This window comes from Plecotus auritus (genome assembly GCF_963455305.1).
Source record: "Plecotus auritus genome assembly, chromosome: 2".
Taxonomy (NCBI): domain Eukaryota; kingdom Metazoa; phylum Chordata; class Mammalia; order Chiroptera; family Vespertilionidae; genus Plecotus; species Plecotus auritus.
The window spans coordinates 117,910,239-117,936,421 of NC_137771.1; the positions used below are offsets into that span (position 1 = coordinate 117,910,239).

At 35.9% G+C, this 26,183-nt stretch overlaps 1 protein-coding gene across 1 annotated transcript in view; it reads left to right on the forward strand.

Annotated features, from left to right (window-relative positions):
- The first annotated feature begins 559 nt into the window (after positions 1-559).
- CPA3 (carboxypeptidase A3) overlaps positions 560-26,183 on the forward strand; it is a 28,968-nt gene continuing 3,344 nt past the window's right edge. Inside the window, exons 1-10 of the mRNA XM_080657008.1 lie at positions 560-651; positions 749-824; positions 3,316-3,437; positions 12,260-12,362; positions 12,473-12,574; positions 13,573-13,674; positions 15,248-15,358; positions 16,631-16,721; positions 17,728-17,930; positions 20,089-20,173. Coding sequence (XP_080513134.1) covers positions 584-651; positions 749-824; positions 3,316-3,437; positions 12,260-12,362; positions 12,473-12,574; positions 13,573-13,674; positions 15,248-15,358; positions 16,631-16,721; positions 17,728-17,930; positions 20,089-20,173 — 1,063 coding nt within the window. The 5' untranslated portion in view covers positions 560-583. The remainder of the gene's footprint in view (positions 652-748; positions 825-3,315; positions 3,438-12,259; positions 12,363-12,472; positions 12,575-13,572; positions 13,675-15,247; positions 15,359-16,630; positions 16,722-17,727; positions 17,931-20,088; positions 20,174-26,183) is intronic.

The window sequence follows — 26,183 nt, forward strand, 5'->3', positions numbered from 1 at the left end:
TTCCTCTCTGTAAAAAATCAATAAAAAAATATTTTTATATTTTTTAAAAAATCTAGATGATGGACACATCAATGTTTTCCAGGTTATTTATAATATTTTAGTATATTCAAAATATTTTGTAATTTAAATGTTTTTAATTTAACAATTTACAATGTATCTTCAAAAACATATTTTGTTATTAAGGGCCAGATTCACTAATTTGTCACAGGTTTCAAATGCAAATTTAACATAATACCTTCCCTCATCCAATTCAAACATGTGGTAGAGCAGTATTTTAGAGCAAAGAATTGTTTCAAATCCCAGCTCTTTGAACATACCAGCTCTGTTACCTGGGCAAGTTATTTGCTAAAAAAGGAATTTGCCTCTCATTCTGTCTGCAAAATGCACATTCCCTATTGTAAAAGGAATATAAGTCACGTGGCATTTACTGTTATGTCCCCACCCTACCTCTCACTCCCCAAGTAGAAAACACGGGGGTGAGAGGATTCATCCACCAGAACCCTAAGAGGAAATCAGCTGCTCCTCCAGATAAGAGCTGAGACATAAAACTGGCAGAGGGCCTGGGAGCAGGCAAAGAGGAACCATGCACCTCATCCTGCCTGTAGGTTTGATCACTACCGCCCTGGCCATTGCTCCTGTCCGCTTTGACAGGTAACTCTCATCACCCTGTGTTGTGGTTTCTGTGTGGAAAGAGGATTTAAGGAATGCTCTTTGCAGTTCACATTTTTCATCTTTTGCTTTCGTGAAGGGAGAAGGTGTTCCGCGTAAAACCCCAGGATGAAAAACAAGCAAACATCCTAAAGGACTTGGCCAAAACCAACAAGGTAAAGCATTTAGAAAGATAGTTTATCTTTTCTTTCTGTTCTCTAAAAGTTGCTTCTTTTTTATGTTTAATGTCCAAAGACAAAGGTAAGGGGAAGTGGCAGGAGCTACTTGGGTAATTCAGACAATTGCCAGTACTTCCTAGGTTTTATTTTTGTTTTTGTTTTTCCCTAGACTACCACTTCCACTTTTCCTCCAAAAAGCCTTTTTCTGGACAAAATTCCTCCCTGCTAGTGCTTTGCCCACTCTATTGTGCTCACTTCCACCCCAGTCTTCACCCATGCCATCATTTCTGTTACAGTATTATTAACTGATAATAGTAATAAATCAAGATGTGACCCTTCCCTCTCCTATGTCTAAAAGGAAACTCTTAAAGTCAGACCAGTCTTTTAAAATATAACAGAATAACATAACCATTTTATCACCCATTCAACTGCTCCTATACAAAGGCACATGTGCCAGCCACCTTGCATACATCATTTCAAATTCTCCAACAGATTTTCTGTGTCTGTATCATAATCTAACCCATTTAAAACAGATGAATTGAAGTTCAAAGGCAGCAAATTAAATAATCAAGATTACACAGCCAATATAAACACAGAACCAAATCTGGGATTTATTCTAGTTCCATATACCTTATCTCCACTTCAAATCAATCAAAAGTTCCACCTACTCTAATTCACAAATGTTTTTCAAATTCACATTTTTCTCTCCATTCCCCTGACACTGCCAAGTTCATGTTGGCTCTACCTCTTACTGTAACAATTTCAATAGCCCCTTAACTAATATTCATTCTTAGTCCTTTCTCCCACACAACCAGTTCACATGGCAACCTGACTGCTCTCTCTAAAACTTGATGATTGCATTCCTCCAACTGAAGCTTTTTCATAGAGGCAGCCAATTATGGAAAGAGTATGGTCTTCAAAGGTTCCAATCCCAGCTATGTGGCCTTAGGCAAGTTACTTAACCTCTCTGTATCTCAATTTCCTTCTTCACCAAAGATTAAGTATGCTAATATTTGGGGAGCACTCGGTAGTGGGCCTGGCCATAATAAGCACCAGAGTCCTTCAGAATCTACCAAACGGCCCGCCTCTGCAGTCTCCTGCTCCTCCACCACCTTTCTCTAAAAACTCCACGAACACCAAATACTCACCAACTTTGGCCCTGCACACCTTTGTGCAGGAGGAATGCTTCCTTCTGTACTTGGCTAAGTCTTATTCTTCAAGACCCAGCTCAGGCAGTCTCCTGCAGGAAGTCTCCTTGATCCACCAACTCTCATGTACAGCTTGCATTGCTTCCTGTGCTACAGGAGCTCCTGTGCTTTTCCCTGGCATAGCTCAGCATGTTCGAAATGCATATGTCTCTCACAATGAACTTCTTGTTTATCTTAATCCTTTGTTAGCCTCCACAATAGTGACATCCAGCTCTGTGCCTGGTGCTTAATAAATGCTCATGAAAGTTCACTAGCCCTGAATGCCTGTTCCACATTACCCTGTTAGGACAGAGAAACTGCTGTATGGTTAGATGGCCCTGCCTAACTCACCTTTAAACCACTACTTCTCTCCTATGTCCAATTCATCTGTAGCTTTTTGATCAAAATAAACCAATAAATATTAGTTAGTTCATAGCAGCCTCATAATCATTAACTGAGAGTTACAGTGGCATTCAACTCAGAAACAGCCAGGTAGACTTAGTTGTGCCCACAAGCCTGGTGTGATGGGTACAAATTGGGCATTTCCTTCACATTTCTCATATTTTGTATTTGAGTATGATTTTAAAGAACAGCAAGAACTGGAATCTTCTCAAAGTTATCTTAATCTGAATGCTATCCATCCAGTCACCAAATTTTTGAAATTCTCAGCCAGAGGAATCCACAGTTGATAAATGCCTTCATGTCCAAGTTCTCACAGCGATTTCACAATCTGCACAACATCCCCGATGGATCCCTGTTAGCCTCATTTTCAGGGAAGCAAACTGAAACTCAAAGAGTCGTGGTGATTTGCCCAAGGACATACTGCTAGAAAAATGACAGACTGAACATTATGCCTTCTGTTGGATACAAACCTTCCAAGAATTCCAGAATTTACAAGGACATTTGGTTTTAAGGCTTGAGTTGGAAAGGGGAATAGGGAACCATATATTTAATCTATATTCCTAATTAGAGACAGGTGCTAGGGCTAAATCAATTATAAAACAATCCAAATCAATCCCAAGATGGTGGAAACAAACAAATTAACCAAAAGTTGTTCATTCTTTTTGCATTTATAGATAACATGTCCTGCAAGAGTGACTGGCACAAATGGTTTCTTTCCCACTTTATAATATTCAACATATCTTAAATATATTTGCAAAAATCTCATAAGCTTATTAAGAGTAGGATCCATACCTTAGTCACATTGAACCCATATTCCTTCATGGTCATAGTCATTTATTAATAAATGTGTTAGGTGAGCAAACAAACAATTGTAACTAACATTGAACTCCTCTCCACAGCTTGACTTCTGGTATCCAGATGCCACCCATGTGGCTGTTAACATGAGGGTGGATTTCCGAGTTAGTGAAAAGGAATCCCAGTCCATCCAGTTTGTCTTGGATCAAAATAAAATGCAGTATGAGTAAGTCCTATTATTCAATATTCAAATGTGTTAGATATTCAAAGTTTGGGGAGTCTTGAAATTGAAAGGGAACTTCTATTTTTTAATTGGGGGAAAAAAATGAAAGCTGTATCTACCACATAAAACTTATAGTTACTTCCAAACAGACTATTGAGGCCTGACTATAGAGGTGATGAAATCAAACTTGGCCAATCAACTTCCATTTTATGTTTGCTCTGATCTGCAAGAATGACAATTATCTACCTCTGCCATCTCTAAAAACCAACCCCTAGTGAGGACAGAGTGCATGTGAGCAGGTGTAGATGGTTTAGCCACACTCATCACCCCAGCAGGAAATCGCCCAGAGCTCAGATGCTACTGGTAACTGCCAGCACCACATTTTTGTATTTGAGTTATCCTGATACATAAAAAGAGACCCAAATTATAACGTTCATCTTTAAATCAGAGATGAGAGAATGTAAAATACATAGTAAATAAATAATTTTTACGAAAGAAATTCTTTCTCAGGCAAAGCAAAAGCAATGCAATAGAATAAGACAAATCCAAGAGGAGGGAATTTTTGAATGGCCGAAGATGCCAAAATGAGTCATTGTGGTCCCAGTCATGGGCCATGCACTACCTGGGCCCTGGGGCAGTGAACAAAAAGGGAGCCCAGTGATGAATATTACAAATCAACACAATATAGGAAGCAAAATGTGTTTTTTATACTTTCAAACATTTAGTGATTTGAAGTACTAAAGAGTTCCATCTTAACTCCCTCAGCCCTTATCAGCCCTGGAGTCCCCTCACCACTCAAAACACTGCTAAACGCTAGTCCTTTCTCTGGGACCTGCCATTTCATGTCGCTGCTAACTAACTTAGTGCTGTTACTCAAGAAGCCTCTTCCAGATGAGACAAAGATCCCATCATCCACTGAAGGAAAGACATATAAAACAAGTTGAAAAACATTCTTGTTCTTGGCTTGATGGCTTAAAAAGTAGTAGGCTGTTATTAATCTTTGTTTTTGCTGTTGTTTCCAGAGGGATGTGAAACAGTTGAAGTTAATAAATGGGGAGAACATATTCGAAGTTAATTTGTACCAAAGTTGATTTAATTATTTTTAATTAATATATCAATATGTGCTTTTCTATGTTTTTACAAATTGCGCCATTAAATTAGAATAGACACATTATAAGTATACCTCCAAGATATCAGGAATCAGTTGTGCAGTATGAAGTCTCTTCTTATGCTAAGGTTCAGAAGACATCTGGATACTTTCATCTAAAAGACACGGCCCTTCTACCCTATATAACTGTTGGTGACTGTGTCTCTTGATTCACTTCACGTCCAAGCTTCTCAAATTTGTGCCTCAGTTACTACACTCCTCACTTTGCTTCATTGATATAGACCTGATTCAGATTCCTATGATCAGCTCATTATTACAAAGTATCCAGCCAAGCTATTTAACTGGCCAATTTTGTATAATTTGGTTTGAACAGCAGGGTAAAAATTAAGTAGTGTGCTTTTCTTAATATTTTGGTAATGTAGACAAAAAGCTAGTTGCTTGCCACGAGTGTGGGTAGTGGTATAAATCATTGTGATAGAAGACACCTGGGCAGGTGGCTGATATCCTCCCATTTTATCAAATAGCTCACATTAGCCCTCTCTCTCCTTTGTTCTTCTATAGGCTTTCTAGACAGATGCAATTCTGACTTCAAACAGAAGTCTAATTATCTAAATTCAGATCCTCATAAATAGTGTGTTTTTTCAATTTGTCTTATGCCAAGATACATCCTTGCTATCCACATTAAGAACCAGAGTGTTAAACTACCTATAAAATTTAGTTTTATCTAATTAGGACATGATTTCTAGAAATTAGTCCAAATTAGCAAGTGTTGTAGGAAAGCTACATAATTAGTTACCTTACTCAGAAATGTAAATATGTAAAGTGATTCGTGCAGACAAGAACTATTTAAAATCTTGTCTCCAAGTAACAATTATATAGATAATTTTATTTGCATATTAATTATATGTGTTACTTGGTGCCAGTCAGTAAGCGAAGAAAGTTCTAAGAACAGAAACATCTCGTTAGACCCAGGCACTAGTCTGAATAAAACCACATTATGAGACTGGTTTGACACAATGATTTACTTGGACACCCTTCATTAGACAGTGCATATAAACCACTATTTAGTTTAAAGCATCTGTGCATTATTTTCTTTTAATTTTTGAAAAATTAAATTACTAAGACAGATTTGATTTTAAAGTAGCATGTTTGCTCCCTTTTTATTTACACTTTTATAAAATCATAAAAGGCCAAATTTAAAAACAACAAATAATATGTACATACTAACAAACCTGAACAGACTGGTGGAAAAATATCTAAAGCAAAGTACATTCATTCAACTAAGCTTAAAGGGGCAGACACCATATTTGGATTCAGCAGTTAAAAACCCTTGTGTTTTTACTATATTTTTAATATTTTAGATATTTTTATTTTAGAGACATTTTAGATTATCTTTTCTTTTATCAAAAGTTAAAAGTAGGATATCTGTTATACTTTCAAAAATAAAAATACATTTTTAAAAAGTTAAAATTAGATGACAAAGAGCTGTTGATAAAAGGTAATTCAGAAAAACACTATTGATATAATAGTAAAAATAAAATGATACAATTAAGTAAAATCTTACTAAGATCCACTTAAGAATGTAGGGGAATTGCAAAAGAGATCTATACAAAACTGACACAGCAGTCAACACTTGACATTAATGTCTAATTATCTAATAATTAGAGGCCCAGGGAATGAAATTCTTGCACGGGGGGGGGGGGGGGGGGGGGGCGCGGGGGGTGTCCCTCAGCCCAGCCTGCACCCTCTCCAATACAGGACCCCTCGGGGGATGTCTGACTGTCAGTTTAGGATCGGGCAGTCAGACATCCCTCTCACAATCCAGGACTACTGGCTCCTAACCACTCACCTGCCTGCCTAATGCCCCCAAGTGCCTTCCCCTGCCGGCCTGGTCACCCCTAACTGCCCTCCCCTGCCAGCCTGGTTGCCCCAAAATGCCTCCCCTGCCGACCTGGTCGCCACCAACTGCCCTCCCTGCTGGCCTGGTCACCCCTAACTGCCTCTGCCTTAGCCCCCACCACCATGGCTTTGTCCAGAAGGAAGTCAGACGTCCAGAAGATGGCTGATCAACCCAGTCTAATTAGCATATAACCCTTTTATTAGTATAGATGTTCAGTCAGACACAAATTTATATTCCAAGTATATACATGGTCCTACAAAATTAATATTTTAATACAATAAGTCATTCTAATGTCTCATCCCATTCATTTTCCTTCTGCTCTACATTTTTATATATTATTTGCCCAAGAGTAAAACAAGTACTATGTTGATACCTGCTATAAATGTTGATGAGATGTTGGTCACAGCAGAAAGCAGCAGAGTGTGGTCCAGTCCCATTTACACCAGGCATTAGGTATTTAACATGAACAATTTACTTAACTTCTCTCCACCTCACTTTCTTCATCTTTAAAATGGCATGTCACAGAGCTTTCATGAAAATTTACTGAGACGATAAAATCGCTCTTTGCCTGGTTCCTTTACTTCTATTAAATCAAGTAGAGGAAAAACCACTTACATGTGTTTACACAATTGTGAGCACGTGCACACACACATGCACACACACACGAACTATGTTTTCTCCTATACATACATACCTATGATAAAGTTTAGTTTACAAATTAAGTACCTTAAGAGATGAACAATAACTAATAATAAAATATAATAGTTATAACAATATACTATAAAAAGAATTATGTGAATGTGGTCTCTCTCTCAAAATATCTTAATGTTCTGTATCCAGCATTCTTCTTGTGATGATGTGAAATGATATTATGCCAATGTAATAAAATGAAGTAAGGTACTCAGAACGCTGTGCAATTTAAAATATATGAATTGTTTATTTCTGGAATTTTACATTTAATATTTTTGGACCATAGTTGACCACAGGTAACTGAAACCTTGGAGAACAAAACTATGGATAAGGGGGGACTTCTGTACACTAGCCCACAGTTCTCCATCATTCTTTCTCTGTTCCTCTCTAAAAACAGCAGAAGGAGGGTGCCTTGACATGGTCAAGATAGGGTTCATCCTGCCTCTTCTCTGAATTTCTCCTTTATTCCCTAACATTGAGACACATGTTTCCAGGAGAGCTGGCCACTGGGCAAACTTTGCACAACCTCAGTGGACTAAGCAAACTGCAGGTTCAATGGCACTCTCCAGGGATTTATTTTACTCCTTGTAATGAAGGTGTTGTTGTATTAATGGTTCACAACTAGAGGTCAGATCTCTAGGTTCAAATCCCACTTCTATATTTTACCAATTGTGAGAACTTTGGAAATCTACCTAACCTGTATAAAATTGGGAATGATAATGGTACCCTATTAATAGTGCTGAAGTAAAGATTGAAAGATTAAATGTAAATGCCATACTGAGCAGAATGCCTGGCACATAAGTAAGACTGGATAAACATTAGCCATTCATATCATTAAATCCTCAGTGATAATTATTTATCGTTTCACCTACATTTAGAAATATCTTTAACAAATTAAGCAATTATTGGAGTTCTAAAATAATATTTGAGAGAAAGTAATTTGGTTTCATTTGTCTTAGCCTGGCTGCTGGTTATTGGAAGGGCTCATGAAAATAACATCTGGCCCTAGTTCTTAATTTTCAGCCTTGGGCTTAATTTCCATTCCCTAACAGCAACAGTCTGGCATTGTTCTGGTGTCCTCATGGTGCTGCCTTTGTGGAAAGGTCATATTTTAGCTCACACAATTTTGCTGCTGTTATCACAAGAGCTAAATTGATAAGTATAAGTCTAAAAATATTCTTTGATATGAGCTTCCTGTTATTAATTAATACTGATTTATATTACAAATCAACCTTTGGGAACATAAAATGTCTCTTTGGCCTGGTTCCTCTACTTCTATTAATTCAGGTAGAGCAAAAGCCACATGACCTCTTTAGAGCTTAAAATAATTAATTATGTCTGTAGTGACCACCCAAAATGTAATTTCCAACCTTCTCAGGCTTTGTGTGAGTTTTAATGCAGTATGCCCCATCTGATTCTGAAATTGTCACAATATTTTTCTCAGAAATCCCAGGTTCATTGTAAGTCAAAAGCCAAGCAAACAATGAATTACATATTATGTGCATAATAATGTGCTTGTCAGTGCTGTTAGTAGGAATCAATGTTCATGAGCAGTATTTGGACTCAGGTGCCAAATAAACTCTAATTAGGAGTATACCTCATTTATGTTCTTCCTCCAAACTCAGGTCAGTCAGTCAATCAGCATGAAGAAACTGAAAAGTAGAGTGGGTGCTGCAGTGTCACAGTTCATTATCATGAGAAATTGAAGAAATCAGAGTCAAACAAGTACATAACATCAAAGCCTAATTTAAAGACATGTTAAAACTGTGAAGTGGTTGTCAGTTTTGTGACTCATCTTCACTATTATACTGAAGTTCTCTGGATGCCTATGACATGACAAGTATATCTCATATTTCACTTAATTTAATCTTCATCACAATCCTGCTTGGTATGTTTGGTACCATTGTAAAAGTAAGTAATCAGAGAGATAGTTAACCTGCCCAAGATCACAATAAGTATTAAGTAGCCAAACTGGGATTGAACACAAGAATGTCTGATCATAAAGCCTCTTCATATTAGATTCCTGCTTCCTTACTTGATAGAATTTATGGAAGTGAAAGAGTATACGATACTGTGCTAAATGACTAGGATAAATGTTCAAAAATAGACAGCATCTTCCTACATAGGACTCATTACTAATAGGAGAAAAATACATATGTGTTTCATCAACAGAAGCAGAGTAATGTTTTTTTAAATATATATTTTTTTATTGATTTCAGAGAGGGAGAGGGAGAGGGAGAGATAGAAACATCAATGATGAGAGAGAATCATTGATCGGCTGCCTCCTGCACACCCCACACTGGGGATCGAGCCTGCAACCCAGGCATGAGCCCTGACCAGGAATCAAACCATGACCTCCTGGTTCACAGGTCAACAATGCTCAACCACTGAGCCACGCCTGCGGGCAAATAATGCTTTTTTATATGAAATGAGAAAAGAGATAATCCAAATAAATAAATTGTTCAGATAAGTACAACTTCATAAAATCCTTTATTTTAAATATTTCACAGAAATAGTTCCATTATAAGCCACACTACCCTACAAAATCGAGGATATTAAATATAGTTTACTTTTGGTTGAGAGATTATCATTATCAACACAAATATTTATACTGTGCTACAAGAGTGATATTTTCAAGGGCTAAGTTCCCAAAATATGTTGGGTAATTTGGACTTACATCTGACCCCTATGTTTTCTAAGTCTTCTGTCTATGTAATTTTACTTTGCTTTCTTTGCTGTCAGCTATCACCTAGTGATGGTATACTTGCTTCCTGCAAGTCATTTTCCCTATGTCCAATGTATTCCTCCTGGTTAAACAAGCTTTTTACAACTGAAATAAGATGAACATTTTGTGAAGGTGCTAGTAATTCTCTTGTGGCTGCAACATAATATTTAACATATTACAAAATCTAATAATGAATTTTAATTGCAACCATACATCAATGGACGATAATAATTTGGCTATATAGATACTGCCATATTAGTCTCAAAATAGCAATCAATATTATATATACGTAATAGTTAAAGACAGGTTTCTTGTTAAAACCAGAAACAAAAAATGGAACACCTTCTTTCACCACTATTATTTCCCTTGTTCAGAGAGCTTAGCCAATGCAATAAAGCAAGAAAAAAAAGAAATATATATTGGGATAAAGGAGAAAGTATAATTTTTTGCAGCATAACTACACAAAAACCCTGAAGATATAACTAAAATTTATCAGAAATTAAAATGATAGTTTTTAAACTAATACAGTGGCTAATAGATAAGTAAAACCAAAGCAATATGTTTTTTTTTTTTAATAAATAACAATCAGTTCCTACATTTAGTGGGAAAAGAGTCACTCACAAGACTAATAAAAATATATGAATAAACAAAAAAATACAAAATTTCACTGAAAAATAAAAAACCTATATTATGCTTCATTATTAATTACTCGAGGCCCAATGCATGAAATTCATGCAAGGGTAGGTCTTCGCAGCCCCAGCTATCCCGCAGCCCTGGCTGCCTCGGCTGCTGCCTCACAGCCCTGGTTGCCTTGGCTGCCTCTCAGCCCTTACAGCCCCGGCTTCGTCTGGAAGGTCGTCCTGATGGTTGTTCCATTGTTGGACCCTTTGGTCAATTTGCATATTATGCTTTTATTATTATAGATAAGATTCTTCTCAAACTTATTCATAATTTAATACAATTCTAATCAAAAGCCCATTTTTTCAATAATTTCTAAAGTGACTCTGACAAGACATTTATTAAAAATAGGTGAAATTAGTAAAAAAAAATTAGAAACAAAAATGAGACACTTATGAAAATTTAATATTAAAACTATAATTAAATATGGTTTATTGCTTACACAAGAGTAGGAAAACAAATCTGTAGACAAAAATAGAAAATTCCTAAACAGACAAAATATACAAAAATATTTGTGCATATGATGACAGTGGTATTTTTGAAATATAAATCTTTAAGTCAGGCAAGTTGGCATTCACATTCCCAACTCCACCACACACAAATTGTGTTTAAACTTTCTGAACAACAATGTCCCCATCTATAAAATGGTGGTGATATAAATAACATAAAATAAAATAATGTGTTTAAAGCAGTACCTGGACCATACTAAATAAATGGATATCCAGATGAAAATGTTAGGTAGGCAGTTGGATGTGCAAGTCATAGGACAGGTAGGGGAAGAATTTAGGAGAGGCAGGTTCAGGGGGAAAGCCAGAACTGGAGTTACAACTATGGATGACCTTCAGGTTGCCATTAAAGTCTTATGATTCAATGAGGTGATAAGTGGATATAAGTCAAGATTAGATAAAATAGATAAGAGAATAGAGATGTAAACCTTCTGGTCCTCAACACTAACCTTCCAGTGATTCTTCCTGCATCTTTTTTCATATTCTCCAAACCAGCCTAGCCATTTTCTACCTCTGTAACCATAGGCAAGTTATTTAAACACTTTATGCTTCAGCTTTCTCATCTGTAAAATGAGGATAATAATCTCAATGTGGAAATTAAATAAGTTAATGTATGAAAGTTACTTAGAACAATGACTGGCACATGGTAAGAGCTAAGTAAATGCTTATTATTATGGTTACTCAAGTTTCTCAGGACAGTCAGTAGATTTGTGCATAAGAATACCCACTTTTGTCTGTGTTGTATGTTGTGAATGTGTGTGCTTTGAAGAAAGATTGTGATTGACTATAGAGTGGCACTGACCAACAGCAGTATAACGCAAGGCACCTGCACCATTTTAAATATTCTAGTAGCCACATTAAAAAAGCAATATTAATAAATCATTTTATTTAATCTAGCATATGCACAATAGTATTTCAACATGTAATGAATATAACATAGTAGTGAACTATTTCACATGTACAGCAATATCTATGTTTGGACAAGCCCATTTTAAGTGTTCTATAGTTATGTGTGGCTATAGACTATTGTATTGGACAGCACAGCTATAGATAAATGGAAAGATCTGAAGCCAGACACATGACATGTCTAAAGGCTATGGTAAGAGAATCACCTGATCTAAGATAAAGAAAAAGGAAGAGAAAATTTCTGCAAATTAAAGATAAATGTGTTTTTCTTTCCCTAGTAAATGTACATTTTATCATTCCTCTGTCTAACAGAATCTTGATTTATGATCTACAAGAAGCAATTGAGAAACAGTTTGATGTTAAAGAAGATATCCCAGGCAGGCACAGCTATGCAAAATACAATGCCTGGGACAAGGTACAGTACAGTGCCTCTGCTTCCAAAAAGAAAAAAAAAAAAGTTATCCTACATTTGTTGTCACTTAGTTTTCTTTTATTCTAATTCCTCAAATTGCTTTTGTTCTTAAGATTGTTGCATGGACTGAAAAAATGGTGCATAAGCATCCTGACATGGTCTCTCGTATTAAAATTGGAACTACTGTTGAAAATAATCCACTGTATGTTCTCAAGGTAAAAATAATTCAAGAACTACTGATTCTTATTATTGTTGAAAAACATGAATTTTAATGTTATTTTTTGCCACATATAGCTAATTTTGATACAATAAAAAGTTATTTTTTAAGAACATTTAAGCTCTAGACAGCCATTCTGTTGGTTTCAGGTGAAACCAAAAAAGTTCCTGATTAAACCATTTGTCAGATGCAGTGGATAAATGCAGACAAACATCTTACTTATCCTGTATCTTTATTATAAGAGTTTATGATGTCTCTGGTGTATAAAAGTTTTCCATCCCATTAAAATTCAATGAAACCAATTACTAAAATATCATGAAGAAAAGATAAATTTAAGAATCATGGAATCATAGGATCCCAGAACAGTAAGTGAGGCATTTCCACCCCATGCTGAAGGGGATTTCCTTCTATAACCGAGCTGATTATTTCCAGTCAGCTGCTGCTGGATTTTGACGCATCCCCTTAATAACGGGGAAGCCCTTCCTTACCCTAAACTCCCATCCATCCATTCTCTCCAACCACACAAAACAAATCTAACCTCTCTTCAAAATGACAGCCCTTCAAACATCCACTTCAAACACAACCACAAAATCTTGTTCACTCCAAGCAAAATATCCCCAGGTTATAAAGACAGAAAAACAAAAGAAAATGACAGATACAGAAGCAATTTTATAATCTATGTCTCAGACCAAAGGATATTAGCAGTAAAATAAGAAAAACAATAGATTGTGATTTTAAAAAATAACCCTAAAAGCAACTCTGACACTAGGGAAAACTTTTGAAAAATACACTATAGAATAGATTATGAATTATGTATAGACATTTACTAGTAAGGATATATGCCATGGTCCTCCCTGAGAACATATGTGCTTACACAGGTACTCTCTCAATGGGGAACAGGGGAAAGAATTGCTTTGAGAATGTGAATGAGCTACAGGACAATAAGAGATTAATCTGTGAATTCATGCAAAATATCTTGACTTTATTTTTAAATAGATTGGGAAAAAGGATGGAAGAAGAAAGGCTATTTTTATGGACTGTGGCATACACGCACGAGAATGGATCTCCCCAGCATTCTGCCAGTGGTTCGTCTATCAGGTAAGTGAATGGAACACCCACATAACCCTCCCTTGATTGTCAAGTCTCAGCACCTCACTAAGTGACAACTCCCCTTCCAAACAAGTGCAGTTCCACTGAACTGGACAAGCTTATATTTGGTGCTGCCAGGAAATAAATGCTCCAATTTTACTCAGCATTGGTTTTATAAAATTGACACCTTCCTTCAGAATTCTTAAATTCCAGCTGACAGCAGAGAATGAAAAGCAAGTTCTTTTGTTACAATATGAGAATTTTTCTTATAGTTAAGTATGGAAAATCTGAAACTATTTTAATACTAGAGGCCTGGTGCACAAAATTCGTGCATTGGGGAGGGGTTCCCTCAGTCCAGCCTGCACCCTCTCGCAATCTGGGACTGCTGGTTCCTAACCACTCACCTCCTTGTCTGCCTGATCACCCCTAACCACTCTGCCTGTCTGCCTGATCACCCCTAACCACTCTATATTCCTGCTTATCACCCCTAACCACTTGCCTGCCTGCCTGATCACCCCTAACTGCTCGCCTGCCTGCCTGATTGCCCCTAACTGCCTCTGCCTCGGCCCCACTGCCATGGCTGTCCAGTCTAATTAGCATATTACACTTTTATTATTACAGATTACAATCCACAAACATGGCCTTTCTTCAGTAAGCTCAAAGCACAGATCTTTAATTTCTGTTTAGGTGTTTCATTGCCCACACATGCACTTTGCATACTTAAATTCCCTTCCCAAGGAAAAAAATGACTCACTTTTTAAAAAAGTTTGTTATTCCTCTCACTCTATATCTATTTTATTCTGACTCCTACTACATTTCCACAGCTTATATAAGCAATACGTGACAGTGGCTTTCTGGGCATGGATAGTTTCACTGGGAATGAATCTGCCAGTAGAACTGATTTATTACTGCCCTGTTTTAGCTCTTCCAGCTGAGGGCCTGAACTCCCCTTATGGAACCCATAAAGGAAACTCATCATAAGACTATAAGGTATCTCCTGGTGCCAGTATAGCTGTACCCAGAGAGATTTTCCAAGAAGGATGAGAGAGGTTTTAGGTAGCTATAGAAAGTCCAGATACTTAGAGAAATTTCAGTCAGATGTGAGGAAAAATGTTGGTCAATTTCTAAATGCTTGCATTATCAGTAGAACACTTTTTATTTAATCTTATTATGATTAATTTATGAATCCTCTCCAATATTTACATATTCTTATGTTTACAAACTAAATCCATATGTACATAACGAATGTGAGGGAAATAATCCATTTAAAATAAGTTGTGCTAATTTTCACTTGGCCTCTATTCTCCCTATGAAATGTATCTTGTGTGCTACATTTGAAATGCTACAAGTCTCAATAATGAAATGATCCTGTAAAGAATGCTCAGTTCAATTAATTTAATGTCATTTTTCTCTGTCATCTATATGGGTCATTTATTTTTCTGCAGTTTAGGAGAAATATGTTTGAAATCATGTGACCTTGGGCAAATAACTTAAGGAGTGGCAGTTTTACTACTATAACCACAGCTTTCCACATGATAACTAAACTTTACACGAATAGGTTTGGTTTTTTCTTATCCCACAGGCAACCAAAACTTATGGTAAAAACAAAATTATGACCAAACTCCTGGACCGAATGAATTTTTATGTTCTTCCTGTGTTCAACATTGATGGGTATATTTGGTCATGGACACAGGTACTGTTCTGTAGTTTCTCTTTTGCATTTAGATAATATATTATTTACTGACTTTAATGCACACTAATTGCTATGCAATAAGTTTAAGATTTGGGTAACTGCTTTGGTTGGTGTTGCTCAATGGTTAGAGCATTGGTGAATGTGAGTGCATGTGCACGCGCGCGTGCGCGCGCACACACACACACACACCTAAGGGTCTCGGATTCGATTCCCAGTCAAGGGCACATACCTGAGTTGCAGGTTCCATCTGCCTCCCCAGGTCCTGGCTGTGCAGGAGGCAACCAATCAATGTGTCTCTCTCTCTTTTCCTTCTTCCCACTCCCTTCCACTCTTTCCAAAAATCAGTGGAAAAAATATCCTCAGTGAGAATTAACAAAACAAAAAAAATCTCAATTTTAGACTAAGACAAGCAAGATTTCCTAGCTACATAGATGTCTTTGAAATAATATAAAATTTTGGACACAGACAATAGTGTAGTGAAGGCCTGGGAGGGAGGGTATGGGATGGAAGGGGTCAATGGGAAAACAAGGAGGGGGACATCTGTAATACTTTCAACAATAAAAGTAAATTAATAAAAAGAAATAATATGAAATTTTTGCTGCTGAAACTGGTAGTGTGGAAAAAGAAAATAAAGCAGTAATTATAAAAATGTATGTTATATATTGGCAAAAGCATATTTTAGCTAAGAATACGAGTCATTTAAAGATACTATGAACACATTGACTTCAAAGCAAAAGTCACTGTATTCCATCAACTTGGGACAATTTTGAGGAGGAATAATTGTATCAAAAAAGAAATTAAAAAGTGGCACAGATATCTGTCTGTCTTTTAACAGGATCCTTTATTTCCCTGCTGTTGCTAAACAAGATTAATAACAAACTTCCAGACAAATACTGTCTCTTCAAGTCCTTTTCTGAAAAGTATGCTCCAACAGTCACAATTTGACCTGTGTTATATCTGAATCTATAAATGGTGAATGATGTAATGAAGTTATAATTTAAAGTATAGGCAATTTCAGGACATCATTTATCTTTTCTAATACTGAGAACTAATCAACAGTTTTTAAAACTAACTTAGAATATTAATATAAAAAGCAATATTTCTGAAAATATTATGTTATGCAAAAACAATATATTTTTCTTTATAATAAAGGGCCTCAGTTTAATTAGATTTCCAGTAAAGCTGTAGACACTTGCAGAGAGGATCTGAAATGATAAACCTGAAAAACACAAACTGATCTGCTGTAAACACTTCCATCACTTGATCCTGCAGAACCGCATGTGGAGAAAAAATCGTTCCAAGAACCCAGGCTCTAAATGCATCGGCACTGACCTCAACAGGAACTTTAATGCCTCGTGGAACTGTGAGTTGACTTGATCTCAAGCAAAAGAGCTATAAAGAGTGTTTATACACTGAATTTACTTAAACCACCTACTTATTTCAGTAAAGATATGTATTAGCTCTGTGGTGTTAATTTTCTAATCTGGAAAATGAAAGATAATCATCACTACAATAGAAGTATTATGAATGTTTTATTGTATGGGAGGAAGTGGGGCATGGGATCGTTTATCAAACCATCTCTCACTTAATATATTTAGCTTGCTGAAATTAAGCACAATCCAGAGGTACAAAAATTCAGATATTCTGAAGAGAGATCTCAGGTGCTTCCTCATCCTGTTCTGGTAACAGCTGAGAAATGCCAGTGATTAAAACCAACATACAGGTAGTTCTTCAGATGTTCAGTGAAAAGAAACATCTGGAGAGAAAGAGTGGAAGGTTTCATGGAAATGCAATAATAATAAGCAAAGACCTGCTACATCAGATGACTTTGTACTTGCTACACAAATATGACTTGATCGTTATATATACTCAAAGAGAAATTACCACTACCCCAATTCATAATATTTTTTCATAACCTAACTTTGTTGAAAATACCACCTCAACTTTTAATTCTATTCTACCATAATGAATATGATAGTAGCAGCTTCCCTGATTGAGGGCTGCCTGCTGAAACAGGTTGAAGTAACTCGGGCTCAAAGAAAGTAGCCAGCAAGTTAGAGCTGGGGTTGAATTGGAACTAGGTTCTATCTGGCCCCCAGCCCTGGACCGCTTCTGGAGTATTACTCCTGAGACTGAGAAAAGGAGGAGAAATAAATAAGGCTAAGAATAATATTCCACTGGGCTAAATCTGTTACAATCTGAGCTGTGTGTACAAAGTTAGTCTGCAGTGACTACAACACCAGAAACACGGAGGGGCCCTGTGAACCTGGAAGACTAACATGCTTAAAGCACTTTGTGAATCCCCATCAGAAGTGGGGCTGTGCTGAGGGGGAGCAGACTGTGATATCCTCCATCCACTCCCTCCACAGCTTTTCCTGCCACCAAAGACCCATGTAAGGAAACCTATGCGGGTCCCACCCCAGAGTCGGAGAAGGAAACCAAAGCTGTCACTGATTTCATTCTAAACCACCTGAAATTAATCAAGGGCTACATCACCATGCACTCCTACTCCCAGATGTTATTGTTTCCCTATGGATACACATCAGAATTGCCACCTAACCAGGAGGAACTGGTATGTAGCAAAAATCCTATGGCTTATGTCTTCACACCACCATTGACTTTCAGTCTGTTCTTCATTAACAACTTGGGTTAAATAAAAAGAATTCCACATTTTAATACCAAAGAATAGAACAAATGAAGTTTACCTTGGAGTTAAAAATCATAATCCTTAGATTAATTTTTCATGTGATAAAAGTATACAGTTAAAAATCTTTCAACATGATTATAAGATAAAACCAGTAGGAAGAAACATCTGGGCCATCAGGGTAGAATTCTATAACTACATAGATAGTTAAACATTTACAATACATCATAATGTAAAAACCACACACAGTAAACGCCTAATAGAATAGCAAAGACATCTGTTATTCCTATCCCTGAGACACCAGATTTAAGAACATTTGTTGTATTTTTATTCTCCAGATCAGCTTGGAAATTATATTAATTCTTTTACTATCCAAAGGAAGACTATTACTATCAAAGGATGTTTGTGAAACTTCCTCACTAAGAACTCAGTCTTTTCAGAACTAGAATCCACTAAGCATCCTTTCCCATTCTATGGAAATTTTTTCATAAAAAAAAAAAAGAATTCTACATATGGATTTCAGTGAATCACAGGAATTGGAAATGTGAATAAATGAATATCCATATAAATAAATAAATATTTTTAACTGCTGTAGAAGAAAAGAAATAAAGCAGATAAAATCCAGTGTCCCAGATCCCTTGCTAGTTGGCAAATATAACACATCGAGTAAAAGCTATGGTTCAAATACTACCTCAAGAAATTATTTTTAATTTTTTAAGCGACCACAATTGTCATTATGACTTCAGTCAATTGTTTCAGCAAAACAGCATTTAATTTTGAGTTGAAGCAGAGATTTGGACCAATCATTAAAACCATCTGTACATATACAACTAAGAAAACATACAAGCAACCTATGGCCCAAGATTCATTTCTTTAACCAAATAGGTGAAAATCTGAATCCATGAGTATTAATAACCTACACAAAGACACACCAATGCAATTTCAATCTGCCTTTAGAAAAATGGCATTATGCATTTAAAAAAATAGAAATATACACACCAAACTATTTGAATAAAGAGTTTTTATATAGCAACTAAATTAAGAAAAATGTATTTCTTAATTATATAGACTAAAAAAAATTCTTCACTTAGAATACAAATATATTAGTGACTATATTCCACTAAAGTTTTTTCCAATAAATCATTCTCATAGCACAAATACTAATGTGTGTTAAAGGTCATGAAATGCTACTCTGAAAATAAAACTCTAATTTCACAGAATTATTTTTTAAATACATTTTTTATTGATTTCAGAGAAGAATAGAGATTGATTTCAGAGAGGAAGGGAGAGGGAGAGAGAGATAGAAACATCAATGATGAGAGAGAATCATAGATTGGCTGCCTCCAGCACGCCCCACTGGGGATGGAACTCCCCGACCAAAATCAAACCTAGGACCCTTTAGTCCACAGGCTGATGCTCTATCCACTGAGCAAATCTAGCCAGGTCTCACAGAATTATTTTAAAGAGAGGTAAACCACCTTTCTTCCCTTGGCATGTTAAAATCTGAAGCAGAGAAAGTCCTATGGCAATGTGGAACCTATAAAGACAAAGGAAGGAGGGACAAGAGAGAAACAGTCTTGGAAGAGACAAAAATCTGAAGCCAGGGACAGGATGGATGGACCTTGAAAATATTATGCTAATCAAATAAGTCAGTCAGAAAAAGCTAAGAACCATATGATGTCACTCCTATGTAGGTTATAAAACTAAAACTCAGACACAGACAACAGTATGGTGGTTACCAAAGGGAAGGGGGGTAGGGGAGAGTAAAGGTTTTAAGGGGCTAAATATATGGTGGTGAAAGATGATTTGACTTTGGATGATGGGCACACAGTGCAATATACAGATCATGTATCATAGAAATATATGATCTTATTAAAAAATACGACATTATTGCAGATAACTGATTCCACATTTAGAAGTCTTCACAATAACAATATATCTTACTGAAAATACATTTCTCATTTAACCATTTATTTTATTTTGATCTTCAAATGCAAAATAACCAGTATAATTGACTTTTTAAATCCCCAGTAAATTAATGGCATTTACATAGTACCCTAACTTCCTAACTTCCCTTTCTCTATAGGCCAGAGTTGCAAAGATCAGCACTGATGCTTTATCAAGTCAATATGCAACCCGCTACATCTATGGCCCAATAGCATCAACAATTTGTAAGGTTTTCCTATTACTTACTGTGTCATTTTCCCTAATTATTTTTTTATGAATATTTAAGAAAAGTATAGAATTTGTAAATTTGTATTAGAACATTTGGAATTGCTAATTTAACCTTTACTTTTAACAGGTGATTTTGAATTATATGTGAATCTGGAGAATAAAATCTGCGGTTGGTGAGGATAATATTTTTGTAGAAACAAATTATACTGAACTTTTTACAAGGTTGTGAGGTCAACAGAAGTTATTCAAAACAATTTAGAATTTAATCCATCCCTCTTCTTGTTCCCATCAGCTACACAATATTTTACTCTCAGGAATGATAAGAATTAATTGGGGCAGAGTTGATACTTCTTTTTTTTTTTTAATCCTCACCAGAGGATGTGTTTTTATTCTGCTTTTTTTAGAGAGGGGAAAAAGGAGAGAAAGAAATATCAATCAGTTTCCTCCTGTATGTGCCCCTACTGAAGATCAAACCCACATCTTAGGTATGTGCCTGGAGTCGAACACACAACCTTTTGGTGTACAGGACAATGCTCCAATCAGCTGAACCACCCAGGAGGGAATACTTTTATTTTTAATCATTTAACTTTAATTGGGTTCTTTCTTACTTAGGCTAGTCTCCTGGGCAAGCATAGTCTTTTCCTGAGCTCCTGATGAGAAAATGGGGAAACCAACAGTTTCAGCCACTTTGATCGTATAAAACCAGTTTCCTATCTCTCTCACCAGCCCCTTCCTAATGTGTTTACTGAAATTTATATTGGATTAAGAAAGGAGGTTACAGGGCTCTGTTCTATTGTTTTATTTTAGTGTCTCAGTACTTCTTACTCTTCCCTATTTCTAGACTTTGTAGTAATTTGCATTTTATATTACTGACTTATATTCCTTACAAGCCAGAAAATAATATATTATTGAAATGCAAAAAGAAGCTACAGAACAGTACCTGTAAACATGACCAAATATCCTCAGAATACCCTATGACTGGGCAATACTTGAACTGTGATTCATTCCCAGGTTTTAACAAAAACCAAAGCCCATGATTTTGACCACTATGCATAGTTGTTGTTGTTTTTTCCTGGTTTTTTTTTTTTTTTTTTTCAGCTAAAATAATCAGGCTTTTCTATTTTTAAGCAATGAAAATACATTCATTTGGTTTTCACCAAAGGTCATTAATTCAGACCCTAGAAAGTGAGATCATGTTTGCTCTTATAGCTAGATCCCATTGGTGTTAATGTGGAAATACTTTAGTAAAAATTGCTTTTTCTCCAAACCATTTACAAGTTTCAGTTCTTAGGCCCAAACTTTATGGAAAATTCCCAGTGAAATTACTTATAAAACCTTAACTTCTTAACAAAATTTAATTCCTCAAAAGCAAGAATTATACCAGTACATCCAATCTCCTCTTAGACCACATAATATTTAGCACAGTGCAGGGCATGGTGTCTTAATGAAAGTGGTGTCCTGACTTACCCAAAAAGAGTAAACATGATTGAAGCCACAAGACTAGACTTGGTATAGCCTGCATCACTCTCTAAAAATAGCCAATATTTTTAGCATAAAGACTGCATTTCATGGACAACTCATCACCACCAAAAACACTTGCTTACTTCCATTATACTTTTTAAATGTGTGGATTTCTTGCAATAACTCTACCTGCCACACCTTATAAACCACTTCCCTTGCCCAAGCTAAAAGTATAAACTTTGAACTAGCAATTGCCATGAAATTTGAAAATGCTTTAGCCATCACATACAACTTCTAGAGCCAACTTATTGGAGGCTCTTTTTTATGGAATTGGATTAATGACTAAAAAATCAAACAGACAAGTCCCATTCCTACAGAACATTCAGCACCAATCACTAGTCATTGTCAGAGGGCTGAAGAAAATGTACAATGACACAGCCAATCACCAGCATCCAAACATCATGCTGCAACATGCCAGGAATTCATTATACATACAAGTGGAGGACAACAGGATTTCAAAACCAATTATATACCCAGCTACATGAATGGGCAAAAAGCAAAGCAAAGACCAACAGAACAGACTAGAACACCAGCTTAAAATGGCAGCCTACTTTGTGGATACTGAAAAATAACAGAGCCAGATAAGCCACCAGCTATGATGTAAGAGCAATTCTTACAACCATAAACAGAAAAACTCACAGGTATTCTTAGCATCAAAGAACAAAGGGTTGCAAACAGGAATACATTTTTCAAGTGGCAACTAGAAAATCAAAGGATTATTACTCTCACACTTTCCATATCTATACTAGTATATGCAAATTATGAGCAGAGTAGAGCTATGCATGGCATTGCATCACAATCATTTAATTTATGGAGCACCTATCTAATAATTTCCCAGCATTTTGGAGCTTTGAGAGATAGGTGAGAAGAGTTAAGACACAAAGACTACTCTCAAGGAGTTACATTCTAACTGGCAGATAGCCAAAGATACCATCACTCCATGCCATCATGTGTCACTTTCTAAAGGAGAGGATAGGGTGAAGAGGAATTACTATTGTGTACAACTGTGTAGCAGTATTTTAAACTTTGTATTATATGATATTAAAAAATTTTTTAAGGGATTCAGGTTCAAAAAGCATTGCCACTTTCATACAGGGCTGCAGCAGCTTGATAAGTCTTCAAAACTCTTAGGAATGACGGCTTTAATAAAGCACCTGATTGAGTGTTAAACAGTCATGAGAAGTAAGGGGTACAAAATGGTTGACTTGATAAGAATGAAAAATAAAGGCACCCACAATTAAAACTTAGTCATTCTGATATCCTGATTGTTACTTAACAAGTCCTGGGATTTGGACAAAGCATCCAGCACTCACCAGTATTTTTCTCTCTTTGAATTGATAGAGATAGAAGAAAAGGAGCATTTTAAAAACCCAAATTGTGGAGAGATCTCTGACCTCCAGAAAAAAATAAATGTTTACAATTTGAACCTAAGAAGCAAACACAGCAAATAACTTAAAGCCAAAAAAAATTAAACCATAAAAGATGATCTAATTCAGTGGTTTTCAACCTTTTTAATCTCATGGCACACATAAACTAATTATTAAAATTCCTCAGCACAACAAAAAATATATTTTTTGCAATCTGACCAAAAAAAAGGCGGGGGGGGGGTATAGTTTTGATTCATTCACATGGGATGGCTATTGTTGTTGTGCAGGCTGTTGTGATTTTCTTACTTGACAATCTAAAGAGGAAAGAGCTCAGTACCCCTGAATAGTCAGGTATTGCATATTTTATTTATTTTTTTTATTAAAGTATTATATGTGTACATATCTTACCATTGCCCCCCCACCCCACTCCCATACATGCCCTCACCCCCCAATGTTTTGCATCCATTGGTTACTCTTATATGCATGCATACAAGTCCTTCAGTTGATCTCTTATTTCCCCCACCTCTCCCTAACCTTACCGCTGTAATTTGACAGTCTGTTTGATGCTTTACTGCCTCTGAATCTATCTTTTTGTTCATCAGTTTATAATGTTTTTCATTATCCCCAAATGAGTGAGATCATGTGGTATTTTTCTTTCATTGACTGGCTTATTTCACTTAGCATAATGTTCTCCAATTCCATCCAGGTGCCTACAAATGGTAGTAATTCCTTCTTTTTTTATGGCAGCATAGTATTCCATTGTGTAGATGTACCATGGTTTTCTGATCCAGTCATCTGCTGATGGGCACTTAGGCTGTTTCCAAATCTTAGCTATTGTAAATTGTGCTGCTATGAACATAGGGGTGCATATATCCTTTCTGATTGGTGTTTCTAGTTTCTTAGGATATATTCCTAGGAGTGGGATTACTGGGTCAAATGGGAGTTCCATTTTCAGTTTTTTGAGGAAACTCCATACTGTTCTCCACAGTGGCTGCACCAAGGTATTGCATATTTTAAAAATTCTTGTGGCACACCAGTTGAAAATTGTTGATCTAATTCATGGTTCTTAAGCCTCACTTCCCATTAAAGTCATCTGAGGAACTTTTAAAATATACAGGTGATCAGGCCCCACCCCAAAGCAATCTGATCTCATTAATCTGTGCTGGGTCGAGGCACTTGCATTTTTTCTTTTTCTTTTTCTTTTTCTTTTTCTTTTTCTTTTTTTTTTTTTTTTTTTTTTTTTGAGCACCCAAAGAGATTCTAAGATGAAACTAGGTGTGACAACCACTGATCTTATTTAGGTAAATCCCTCATTTATAGAATGTAAAATTGACATACAGAAAGATTTGATTACTTTAGAGCAGAACAGGAACAAAAATCAGCATTTCAGACCACAGTCAAATGGTATACTAAGTACTCTGCCACAAGCAGCAATATTTAGAAGAAAAATTGATGTTGAAAGATTGTGAAATGTTTACATTTGCATATTGACAGCATATCTAATCCTTTGCCATCTAGAAATAGTACCTGGTTAGCAAGAATTAATAGAATCCAGGTCACTTGTATCATTATTAATATCATCCATTTGTGAGTTACATCATGAATTAAAAAGTTAATTTCAAAGTGCCTTTTTCATTGCCTTTCAACACACCAAAATTGCTAGATGTATTCCTATTTCTCAACCTACTGCTGTTTCCCACAATATATCTGGAAAAGAAGAAAATCAAAACCTCACATTTGTAGCTCACAACACCCAATGTCTATCTACTAAGAGAAATTCAAGCTGAGATTATATTAACAAACAGAAGGGCAGAGAAAATATTTCAACTTATGACCATGTATCTCTAGCTTCAGCTCTTGTTTCAAATAGAATTTTCACTTAGTGTTGATATAAAAGTGCTGGTTATTATATTTAATACATGTCAATAACATTTTTAAAAAATACATTAATTTACCAGCATCACTTTTGTGGGTTCCTTTGGTCTAAAACCAAATTCCTAGCTTAGTTCAGTTTTATTTTTACTTGTTTTGATTGTATTACAGTTAAGTTCCTTGCACCTAATGTTCTTTGAAAGAAGAAAATTGTTTTAATGTCAATAAATTAAGAAAATATTGTCAACAAAAACATTATCTTATAGAACTCAATGAAGACTTTTTGTTGGCAGAACTGTAGATTGACATATGGTGGGTATAACATAGACAGGTTGAAACTGAAAAATATATATTGTGAAAACATTAATCAAAGAAGGAGTGGCCATATTAAATATCAAATTAGTAAATTTCAGAGCAAAGAAATTTTCTAGACATTAATAATAATAAAAGAATTAATCCACCAAAAAGATATAATGATTTTATGCAAACCAATTTCGCCTATGATGCTTCTGCTGGAATTTTAAAATTCATTTTTTCAGATTCCTGATTGATCTAAACGTATCCTTGTGTCTTTCTTTCTCTTCCCCATCACTACCCTCTGTGAGTTTCTTTTTGTGTTAATGATGTGGATTTTTTCAGCCACCCAGATTGAAATATCACTAATTTTTATAAAATTCTGTGACTTTTCCATTCCAATGTTTCTTACATGGAGCCCTCAATTCTGTTGCAAGTCTATACTAGCTCAGGCTTTTATTGCACTACTTCCTACCTAGTCTCTACTCTTTTCAGTCCAAATTAACCATCCTAAGTACAGCACAGAAATGGCTGTTACTGCCTCCTAAACAAGTCACTTTGACCTGATTTATCAGGTTTTCGAAGTTTTGCTTACAAACTCTCACAGCTCCCTTTGTTCCAGTACAACTGGATGTCACTAGTCCCTGAAAACACCTCCATGCTTTTCCATCCTTGTGCTTCACTGACCAGTATGCCTTTCTTACATCTCCATCTGAGAAAAGTGCACCTTTCTTCAAGGCTCACCTCCAGTATCACCTCCATCATGGAGGAGCAGGCATTGATCATGAAATGCTACCTTCCTCACCAGCCATATAATCTCTTTTTTCCTTAAAAACTTCATAAAATATTGTACCTTTCCTATGGTATTTATATATTGTCTAGTCTCTATTAATTTGCATCTTTGACTACTCTCACCTAAATTCTAAGTTCTTAAAGACACCAATGGCATCTT